At 43.8% G+C, this 12,202-nt stretch overlaps 1 protein-coding gene across 1 annotated transcript; it reads left to right on the forward strand.

The window, feature by feature from the left end:
• Nucleotides 1-6,576: 6,576 nt before the first annotated feature.
• Nucleotides 6,577-7,530, forward strand: LOC138794075 (olfactory receptor 52E8-like). The gene has a single exon (XM_069972840.1). It carries the CDS (start codon nt 6,577-6,579, stop codon nt 7,528-7,530), a length of 954 nt encoding a protein of 317 aa, XP_069828941.1.
• Nucleotides 7,531-12,202: the final 4,672 nt, after the last annotated feature.

Here is a 12,202-nt window from a genome sequence, read left to right on the forward strand (position 1 = left end):
TTGTCTCTTTCCATTACTAAGCTGGAGTTTAGTGTTATCCCATAAAATGTGGACATATTGAAATTGTGGACAGGAAAATTAACCTGACCGGTGCTTCACAAGGTTAAATTAAACCTGGATAGGAAAAGAGGGTGGTCAGCACTCAGAACACAAGGTCCCTCAAATTGGAGTGCGGTGTTCTTGTTTTGGCTGTATGCCACTCCAGGAGCACGCGAGAATGATCCCCGGACCAAAGGGCATCCAACAGAAGACAAACATATGGATTCTCTCCAGCTCACTTTAAAATTAAAACTTTTATTCGTATAATGTTTTAAAAGGCCGACGCGTTTCGCATGGCTCTGTGTCAAATATTCCTGAGACGACTCATGGATAAGGAGGTCGTCACCCCACATATAGAGGGGGACTATCACTGTCCATTCCCCACAATGATAAGGATAAGTGAACAAAGTGGCGTGAGTAGCCACATGTGGCGTGGCTACTCACGCCACTTTGTTCACTTATCCTTATCATTGTGGGGAATGGACAGTGATAGTCCCCCTCTATATGTGGGGTGACGACCTCCTTATCCATGAGTCGTCTCGGGACTATTTGACACAGAGCCATGACTAAGGGCAAGAGAGCCCGAAACGCGTTGGCCTTTTAAAACATTATACGAATTAAAGTTTAAATTTTAAAGTGAGCTGGAGAGAATCCATATGTTTGTCTTAAACCTGGATAGTTGGATGTCTGCTATATAATAACATTTTTTATGCTAGATGCCGTTTTCCCGGGGTTAAATTGAACCTGCAAGGGTGAATGACTGAAGTATAATCTAGTTTGTCAGACACCGTTTCAGGAAATCACTGAAGATGTCACATAACAGGTGATTCAAAGGGTTAAAAGTAGAGCAAACATGCTGGTTCGAATTAGCGAACATACTGTTGCGAGCTCACTATTCGCTTGGGTATTGCAGTACTAGATACTCAAACCAATATCGATCACATGGTGCTTGAATAACATTGATAGTCTCCTCCCCACATGTTTGGCAGCTTTAATCAGCCAATAGGCATGCTGGAAGGTTCTGCTACATAGCCGCTATGTTGGCTGATGGCATAGCAGTGATTGGCCGGTTGCATCAGGTGGCCACTCACTTGTGGTCTGTTAGCTGACAGGGAGAGCCGATGGAGCAGGGACAGAGTAAGGGTACTATTACACGAGCCGATGAAGGCCCAATAATAAATGTAAATGAGCGGCGATCTGCTAGATCGGCGCTCATTTACTGGGCCTATTACACGGCCCGATAATCATTTAACAAGGGCTGCAGGGACATTGTTACCGATGTCCTTGCAGCCCTTGTTTAAATTTTATACATTACCTATCCAGACTGCAGGGCTCCTCTTGTTCTGTGCTTCTCCCCAGGTCCGCGCGCTCCAGCTACAGAGTGGCCTGTCTCAGCTGAAAGGCCGCTCAGCCAATCACTGGCTGCGGTGGTCCTGGCCTGTGATTGGTTGAGCAGCCTGTCAGCTGAGACAGGCCGCTTTGAGGCTGGAGCGTGTGGACGCGGGGAGAAGCACAGAACAAGAGAAGCCCTGCAGTCTGGATAGGTAATGTATTCTTCTTTGCATATCGTCAGCGCTATTACACATAGCGGTGAGCGCCCGACAATTATAGGCCAGAACCTATATCAACGATCAGCCGATGACAACGATCATCTTTATTACACGGAACGATAATCGGCCAGATAGGGCCGATTCGGCCGATTATCGTTTCGTGTAATAGTACCCTAAGTGAAGGGCTTAGATTGGCTAGTTAGGGAGGCGATTAGCTTACGAAAACACCCAACAGACCTTTTAAGGACTAGAACTCTGTCAGTACCAGTATTGTACAAAATAGTATACTGGTATATAGCTATTATATTTATGACTAGTAGTCTGAGTGTGTAATTAAAAAAAAGCTAATTCCATACAATATACCAATATTATAAGGAATATTATGCAAACGGTAGAGTGCAACGATCAGCAGGGGAGCCACCACCATCACACGGCAGTGATGACCTGAGGAGATGACAGGACATGCACTATCCAAGAATAATAAGGCTGGGTGCACAGTGCCAATACACATAAACAGAAGCAATGCCAAAAAAAAGAGAAAAGTTGTGTACTGTGAAAACAGCACTGGCACACCAAAATAATAGGTAAAACGTACTTTATTATTCAAGTACAGAAACTAGACAGTAAGAGGTCCCCATTAAAAACACTTAAAACATCCCATACTCAAAGGAAAGTATGAAATATAATGCTATCCAAGGTCAGCAACCCCTCACAGAAAGAAAATGTCTGACCCTCATACATCTGAAAATTAACCACAGGTACAGGGTCTATGCATAGATGAATAGTAAAATGCATCTGAAATGTAAAAAAGTAAAGCTAAAACGCTAGAATATCAACACTTGTGCAATAGGAAATATATAAGTGAAGGTGAATTGAGACAATGACCAAGGCTAATGCTACGTTTACACGAAACGATTATCGGGCGAATTTTCGCGATAATTATTGAATTCGAACGATAATCGTACGTGTAAACGCGGCGAACGATCGAAAAATCGTTCGTTTTGATCTTTTAACATCCATCTATATGTCCATTACTGCTCAGTGAGTAAATGTAATATGGCCGGTGGACCCCCAGCAACTTGGCCAGGGAAGGGCGATGACACCACCCCATTGTCACAGCAGGGTTCCTGTGTCGCGGTCCTCCTCCACCTCCTCCAGTAGGTCCAAAACCTCCTCAACCGCCAGTGTTCCTCCCTTGTACCATTTGGGTGTAGCACTGAAGTGTCACGCTGTGCTGCACCTAGCCTGCCTGGGTGAAAGGAGACACACAGGGGAAGAGCTGCACTGCCTGCTCGAGACGGAAATCCTCTCTGGCTGACTCCACGCCATCTTAAAGTTAGGACGGTGGTGAGTGACAATGGGAGCAACATTCTCTCTGCGCTGCGTCGAGGAGGTATGAGACACGCCCCGTGTATGGCACATGTTTTACACCTAATAGTTACAAACTTTCTAAAGTCTTCATCCCATTTACAGACTGTGCTGTCAATGGCTCGAAAGCTGTGTAAACATTTCAGCCATTCAAGTTGCTCTTACCACATCCTCCTCGACCTGCAGCGGAGGAATGGTCTTCCCAACCATCGTCTCATTTGCGATGTAGCCACGCGGTGGAACTCCACCCTCCACATGCTGGGCCGCCTCTATGAGCAGAGAAAGACCTTGACTGATTTCCTCTTCATACAGGCGGACATGACGACTCCCCTGTTTAACCTCGAGCTCGGCTAGTGGCAGCTCATGCGTGACACCTGCCGCTTGCTACGACCCTTTGAGGAGGCCACCTTTCTGGTCAGTGGGCAAGACACAGGACTAGGCGCTATCATACCCATGCTTCATGTACTGGAGCTGATGCTGATGTGACTCAGTGGCGAGGGGGAAGAGGTCATGCCACTGTCGCAGCCTGGGTCGCCGGAGGAAGGCTTAGTGGAAGAGGAGGGAGAGGAAGTTCAGGAGGAGGAGGACAGGAACTCTTAGGGGAGACGGATCGAGGAGAAGGAGATGAGCCTTCCTACCAGAGGGTGCCAGAGGAGGATATGCAGGGCTATCAGGAGGATGAGGAGGATGGAGACAGTACCCATTGGCAGTATGCTGTGGAGACGGAGGCGGGGACTCCTTCCCACTCCCTGGTGAAAATGGCTAAGCGCATGTTGATATTCTTTCGGGCTGACCCACGCTTGCAAAGGATTCATCAACGGGACGAGTTCTGGCTGGACACACTACTGGACCCACGGTATTGCAACAAGCTGTGTGAATTCATTCACCCTTCCCAACGGGAGAAAAAAATAAATTATTATAGAGAGGAGCTGGGTGCACAGTTAGTGGTAGCCTTTGGAACACGGCACTCTCATTCACGCCATTCCCACCAGGGCCACACCAGCAGCACTGCCTTCTCCACATTCTCCTCTAGCAGCTTGGATGGCATGAGCAGCGGCACCAGTCTGAGCCTGATGTCCATGGTGCACGCTTTCATGCAGCCACAGGCCGGGGTAACAGGAGCACCCGCACAGCAGCAGGACATTTCGGCACACCTCAAACAGCAAGTCCAGGTGTTTTTGGACTCTACGTTGCCACCTAACGTCCCCGAACCCCTGGACTACTGGGTGGGAAAATTTGATGTCTGGCCACAACTTGCTGAATTTGCTTTGGACATACTCTCCTGTCCGGCCAGCAGTGTGTCATCCAAGCGAGTTTTCAGCGCAGCAGGTCATATTGTCAGTCACAGGAGAACCAGATTGTCCTGTGATAGTGTGGAACGTCTGACTTTCATTAAAATGAACACCACATGGATAGATAAGGACTTTGTGACACCTAATCCTGATACCACAGAGTAGGATTTAGTCCTGTTGTCACCAAGATGTAGGACCTTTTCTGCATCTATTATGGCCTATATGTGAACTAGACCTTACTGGTCATTCCACCCTTCCTGCTGCCCTGCTACCTCTTGCCTGTCCATGGACCTCATTATTCTGCTTCTGCTGCTCATGTCACCCCATTACAACTGCTACTCCTGCCCTAGCCTCCATCTTGGCTACTGCTGGGCCTTCACTGGCCTCATAATTGGCTACTGCTGGGTCTTAACTGGCATCCATGTTGACTACTGCAGTGCCTGCCCTTGCCTCCTTGTTGGCCACTGCTGGGCCTTGACTGGCATCTAGGTTGACTACTGGTGTGCCTGCCCTTGCCTCAATGTTGGCTACTGCTGGGCCTTGACTGGCATCTAGGTTGACTACTGCTGTGCCTGCCCTTGCCTTAATGTTGGCTACTGCTGGGCCTTGACTGGCATCTCGGTTGACTACTGGTGTGCCTGCCCTTGCCTCAATGTTGGTTACTGCTGGGCCTTAACTGGCATCTAGGATGACTACTGGTGTGCCTGCCCTTGCCTCCTTGTTGGCTACTGCTGGGCCTTGACTGGCATCTAGGTTGACTACTGCTGTGCCTGCCCTTGCCTTAATGTTGGCCACTGCTGGACCTTGACTGGCATCTAGGTTGACTACTGGTGTGCCTGCCCTTGCCTCAATGTTGGCTACTGCTGGGCCTTAACTGGCATCTATGTTGACTACTGCTGTGCCTGCTCTTGCCTCCTTGTTGGCTACTGCTGCTCCTGCCTGGCCTCCATGTTGGCTACTGCTTCTCCTGCCTGGCCTCAATGTTGGCTACTGCTGATCCTGCCTGGCCTCCATGTTGGCTACTGCTGATCCTGCCTGGCCTCCATGTTGGCTCCTGCTGCTCCTGCCTGGCCTCCATGTTGACTACTGCTGCTCCTGCCTGGCCTCCATGTTGACTACTGCTGCTCCTGTACTGCCCTCAAATAGCTATTGCTGGACCTCCTCTGGCCTCCAATGACTACTGCTGCGCCTTCACTGCATTTCTGACCTTTTTCCTGCATAGACCCTGTAATGGTGAGTTTCCTGCATAGACGCTGTAATGGTGAATATTGAAGTCTAAAAAAAAAAAATTTGACTTAGAGATATCGAAAAGATAATGATGTTACTGACATGTAGAGCCCTAATGTCAACCAAATACACTACCCCCGTATCATATAGATGCTTTAAACTATGAAATCCGAAGAAATCCGAAATTCAGTCGGACCAAACTTTTGAAAGTTTGCTTATCTCTAGCTACTATATGAGACTATGGGGGAAGCCTGGCTAATATATGAGACTATGGGGAGGGCTGACTACTAGGGAAGGCTGGCTACTATATGAAACTACAGGGAGGGCTGGCTACTATAAAAGAGAGTATTGGGGAGGGCTGTTTACTATATAAGAGACTATGGGGAAGGTCTGGCTACTTTATAAGGAAAAATAGGGAGGGCTAGCTATTATATGAGATAGTGCCAGGACCGCCGCATTCGCGCTTAACTAATTTTCAAGATTGGCCCGCGACTTTGTCCAATTTTTTTATTTTGGCCCATTGTGTATTTGAGTTTGACACTCCTGATATAGAGGTTTATATTCTGTGGATAAGCTAATAGATCAAACATGTTGAAGGGCACAATGTAATAGTGGTCAATTAATGTCACATTCTAGTTACTGATATTTTTTTTCTTTTACTGATACCCATATTGACTTATAATGTAAATAATTAAAATGTTTGATAAATATTTCTGAATTATAGACATCACCTTTGTCCGATAAATCTATACTTTTGAATTACCTCACAAATCTCTATTTCTTCTACTATCCTTCTAATTGGCATCACGATACCCTCAAGATCTCATCCAAGAAAACAGAACTTCATTAGTTAACACTTCTAAGTCATTAATGATCTTACTAGTTACACTCGGTAGCGTAATCCACTGGGGAGAAGTCCCTGACGGCTCCCGCTGCTCATCTGTCTTGTGTTATTCAGGAGAATTCCCTACCGCCAATGTAGTTCTATATAAGGCCCTGTTTTTTTGGTCAGTGTTAATATGATCTGGACTATAGGGCTATTTCTAACCTAGCAGTGTATATCTGCATGAACCTGAACACGATCTTTAAGAATGTCAAATATGTCCATGGTCTTCAATGACCAAGACTTTGTTCTTTTAGGCCTCAAGGAGATGGAGCAGCTGAGATATTTCTACTCTGTGGTCGCCCTTCTAATATATTTCAGCACAATATCCTTATGTTCATTAATTGTGTATGTTGTACGGACAGAACAATCTCTCCATGAACCTATGTACATCTTCATATGTGGCCTGGTGGGTAACGTTATGGTTGGAAGCTCAGCGTTACTTCCCAAGATGGCGATAGACTTGCTCTCCGGATGTACCACCATCTCTCTGTCTAGATGTCTGGTCCAAGCATACTTTATACAGAGCTTTGTTTTTGTAGAGATATTAACTTTCACCATAATGGCGTATGATAGGTACCTAGCTGTTGGTTTTCCATTGAGATACCACTCCCTAATGACCAATAAGAAGGCTCTACAGTCCCTGGCTATTATCTGGTCAATGATTTTATTAATTGTGTTGTCAGCTGCCATTATGGTGGTCAGGTTAACACTATGTGGTAACAGTATCAATAACGTGTATTGTGAGACTTTGTCTCTTGTCCGTTTGTCATGTGGTAGCACAGCCATCAATGACATCTATGGAACTATTGTGACCTTGCTGATTATCGTGGGTTCCTTAACTCTTGTCATCTACTGCTACATACGGACATTTCTTGTCTGCCTGAAGATCTCTATGGAAGCCTCCCAGAAAGCCATCCATACACTGGTGACCCACATAATCACATTCTCAACTTTCATGACAACTTCTTTATTTGTAGCTTTCAGATATAGGTTAAATGGTGGATCTCTATCTACTGCCACACACGTTATAATCTCACTAGTCGGTCTATCCATCTCCATCACTGTAAACCCTCTGATCTATGGGATAAGGACAGAAGCTTTAAGGACAAAGATGATCCACACTTTAAAGGAAATCACAAAGAAAAAGACAATGAGTAAATTCAAGTAAGAATTTGTTTCCATGGGAGGATTTACCATCCAAAATAAGTGCCGATTAACTATAGAGATAGCCGATTGGTTCTCACTTACATGCTGATTGTGAGGGGTGCGTAAATAATTGTTCTTAATATTATTCATGTGATTATTCATAGAAACCTAGGAACAGCAGCATTGCAGCTCCACCAACGTATGGTGTTTGGCCAAGGGTTCAAGCAACAAGAAGCACTCTAGTCCTCATATATAATATATATAGGGACACTCATGGCCATGAGTAAGAGTCCTAAAGAGCTGAAACACATCGATGGATCTGTTTGCTTCTGCCATTATCTTCTGTCTCCTGTAAAGTGACTCAGAATATAGAATTTTAATATTTTCTGAAATAATTTTACACAATTTGATATGTTATGTGCAGCACGGTGATGCTTGATGCTACTCCACCCATATGTAAGGAAACTGGATCCAGTCCTGGGAAACTTCTCCCAGTTACCCAGCACTGGATCCAGCTTTTCCCTACACCCAGATGGAGCGGAAGGGAGCTGAACAGAGTAAGCCGCTTTATGGTCAACCGAAGTGATTCAGTTCGTTTAGACGGTTCGTGGGTGATTCTCTAATCACTAAATAACATATCAAATTGTGTAATTTTATTCCAGAATATATTAAAGTTCTATATTCTAAGTCATAGTACAGTACACAAAGCGATTCACTTCGTTTAACATCTCTAATGTTATTCATAGAAACCTCTTGGTTACATGGGCAGCACATCACCCGCCGGCAAATGATCATTTTTATTCCTGCATAGAAGATTTGATAAACAACAAACAAATATATATTTTTTAATGTGGCCCTGGGAGGGTTCCCCCCACACTGCCTGAAACACTATTAATTCTTGTTTTGCTCTGTTTATGAACTATGGGAATTTAATCCATCTATTTTTTTCCTTGAGGAAATTTTTTTGCAAAAAGAATTTTTTTTTCCAAAGGAAATGTTTTAGGCTACATGCAATTTGTTCATTTTATTTGATAGAAAAGGTAATTTTACCAATGTTTTTAACAGTGTAGCCAAAAAGATACATTGGTTTTGGAAGCATAGCTTTTATTGGTTCTAATTTGGGTTACATATAATATAGTCACTAGGTTTTATAACAAAAAAAATTGGGAAAAAGGGATTCTGCAATTGTTCTTTTTTGTGTGTGTGATGTTCATGGTAAGATCTGACTAACATGTTTCAGCAGGTTGTATCACATGGATACCGGATATGTGTGGGGGATTTAATTTTATACTCTCACGAAATTAAACTACTTTTTATTTTTTAAAAATTGGTTCTATTTTTCCTGTGCACATTTTTAAACTTTGATTAAACTTCTTTTGTTTTTACCCTTCTATGGCACATCTTCTATGCAATCTTCATTTGTATAATGTAAATTCTTTCATGTATGTAATATACTCAAATATTACCATTAATAATCGCAGCATTTATAGGTTAAAATGCCTGAATCGGAATCTTTTAAAATTCCAGAATTCACAGGAAGGTCCCGGTTGTGTATTACAACCAGAATCCTGCTGTCTGGAAACCTGCCTGTAGCGTACTATTACAGTGCAGTTCTTACAGAGATTATATGTGAAACCATTATGTGCCAAACTTTAATTTGTTTACCTGTTTACCCTGGAAATCCTGTTTGTTATATTGCCTCAATGCAATAAAATTAAATTACTTTACATTTCACTTATGCAGCTCCTTTACAAAAGCTATGTGGTTACATATGGTTACAGACTGCAAACAAAACCTGTGTGGTCTGATCCGTCAACAGAATTTGAAATCGGTTTATCAAGTAGTTTCGATGATGGGCAGAACAAAAACTTATTTGAAGCCTTCCGAGGCCAACCTCGAAAAGGCCAAAAAGGATAGGCCATTACTTGAATAAGCGAGGGAACCAAAGATGTCTTAGTATAGTCTGTAGTCTAGTCTTCGGGATGTATTACACGTCACGATCACTAATGTAAGCCAGCGCCATTCTGCTTAACCCCTTAACGACATTGGGCGTAAATTTACGCCCTGATGCCGGTAAGGGAGATCAGAGCGGGGCCGCGCGGCGACCCCGCTCTGAACCGCGGCGGTCCCGGGTGTCACTTGTAGCCCGGGACCGCTGGTATACAGTAATCAGATGCAGCTGTCAAACATGACAGCTGCATCCGATTACCGGACGCAGCACTTCCCTGGTGTCTAGTGGAGGAGATCTCTCCACTAGACACCATCCCGGAGGAGCGATCGCATCCCGGAGGAGCGATCTCCGTAACTGAAGCCGGCTGGGGACCGCTCCAAGATGGCGCCGTCCCCGGCTCGGCACTTGTTTGTTTCCGGCTGGATCTCTGCATATCTATGCTGCAGAGATCTCAATGAGAGATCAAAGCACTTATACTAGAAGTCCCCCAGGGGGGCTTCTAGTATAAGTGTAAAAGTAAAAAAAAAAGTGTCATTATTAGTAAAAATCCCCCTCCCCTAATAAAAGTCTGAATCACCCCCCTTTTCCCAGGTTATAAATAAAAGTAAATAAATAAATAAATAAATGAACATGTTTGGTATCGCCGCATGCCTTATCGCCCAAACTATTAATTAATCACATTCCTGATCTCGCACGGTAAACGGCGTCAGCGCAAAAAAATCCCAAAGTGCAAAATTGCGCATTTTTGGTCGCATCAAATCCAGAAAAATTGTAATAAAAAGCGATCAAAAAATTGTATATGCGCAATCAAGGTACCGATAGAAAGAACACATCATGGCGCAAAAAATGACACCTGAAACAGCCCCATAGACCAAAGGATAAAAGCGCTATAAGCCTGGGAATGGAGCGATTTTAAGTGACGTATATTTGTTGACAATGGTTTAAATTTTTTACAGGCTATCAGATACAATATAAGTTATACATGTTATATATCGTTTTAATCGTAATGACTTGAGGAACATATATAACAAGTCAGTTTTACCCCAGAGCGAATGGCGTAAAAACACATTTCCCCCAAATAAACAAAATGCGTTTTTTTTTTTCAATTTCACCACACTTTGAATTTTTTTCTGGTTTCGCAGTGTACTTTATGCAAAAATTCAGCCTGTCATTGCAAAGTACAATTAGTGACGCAAAAAATAAGGGCTCATGTGGGTCTCTAGGTGGAAAAATGCAAGTGCTATGGCCTTTTAAGCACAAGGAGGAAAAACCGAAAACGCAAAAATCGAAATTGGCTCTGTCCTTAAGGGGTTAATGAGCCTATTGATTCTTTGCCTACCTTATCTGAAGCCTTAGGGCCCTATTAAATGGAGCAATAATCTGCCAAATCAGGCCGATTCTGCAGAATATCACAATAAAAAACAACGATCAGCTGATGAAACGATCATAGGCTGATTTAAGTTGTTTATTCCAGCCTAAAATACATTGACCACCAGGTGTACATTGCTTTGTGTAATAGCAATGCTTGGCCGATGGCTGATGACTGTGATGCAAAAAATAATAAACTTTACCCATACCTGTCCACGTTCCCGGTGTTCCTCTCGATTCTGCCCGGTCACTGCAGCCACCAATGGAACTTTAGAGCCAGTGTCTGAAGTGACAAGCCGCTCAGCCAATTACTGGCCGAGGCAGAACTGCTAGTGCTTGGCTGAGCGACCTGTCACTTCAGAAATGGGCTCTGAAGTTCCAGTAGCGGCTGCGGGCAGAAGCAAGAACACTGGGAGCATGGACAGGTACAGTATATATATAAGCTTTATTATTTCACACTTTTAAAGCAAGGGCTGCACAGACATCTCTATCTACAGCCCTTGCTGCATGATTATAGAGCCGTGTAATAGGCTCAGTAAGCGAGTGCTGATCTAGCAGATTGGCGCTCGCTTACATTAGTGATCAGGCTGTCTAATAGGGTAGCCACTCCATGGAAGAAGACGTAATGGATCAAAAAGCTCTATATACCAAGCTTACAAAACACTAGGGGGTAAAGGACATAAAAAGCTGTGGGACATCAGAGGAAGACAGAAGCATTCTGTACACGTGCCGGTGCTCCTTCAATGGAGTTTAGGCAGATGATGGTCACGTTTCTGGTTATGCTGATGTAAGTATTTCAAACTTTGTATTTAAAATTAACTAATATCACACTATTGTCACCATTAATTAATATCACACTATCACTAATAAATTTGCATATTACATAATTTATTATAATCAGATGGTGACCGATATACTGTTTTAAATAAAAAAATGTGCAGCTTAGGCCGCATTTGTGCGTTCCGTGTTCCACACGGAACACGGGCGTGGAATGAATGTACCAACCTTCTCGCTCATCTCTAGTAGCCTTCTTTAAATACGTATCAGAACCTGTTTCATAAAACACGGCAAAACATAAATTGGCATAGCTTGCAGGATACATTGAAGGCTCAAAATTCAGATAATTACCAGAATTTAAAAAACATCAGATTATCTGTCTGTAGAGCAACAGGCTACAGTTGTTTCGCACGTCACAGCATGCTTCGTCACACTGAGGGCTGAGAGGAAGGACGTGCGAAACAGCTGTAGCCTGTTGCTCATCTGCTACTCGTGTTGTTGCCTGATTATGAAATAAAGAAACATAAATTTTTCCTCCAATCCTTAACGGCCTCTGCTACCTGTCATTGAATGGAATTACCAGATGACATTGTCTGCA

This window comes from Dendropsophus ebraccatus, chromosome 5 (assembly GCF_027789765.1).
Source record: "Dendropsophus ebraccatus isolate aDenEbr1 chromosome 5, aDenEbr1.pat, whole genome shotgun sequence".
NCBI classification, from domain to species: domain Eukaryota; kingdom Metazoa; phylum Chordata; class Amphibia; order Anura; family Hylidae; genus Dendropsophus; species Dendropsophus ebraccatus.

What these genes read in the sequence shown, in the direction of transcription:
- LOC138794075 (XM_069972840.1), top strand. Translation starts at nt 6,577, where the DNA reads ATGTCCATGGTCTTCAATGACCAAGACTTTGTTCTTTTAGGCCTCAAG.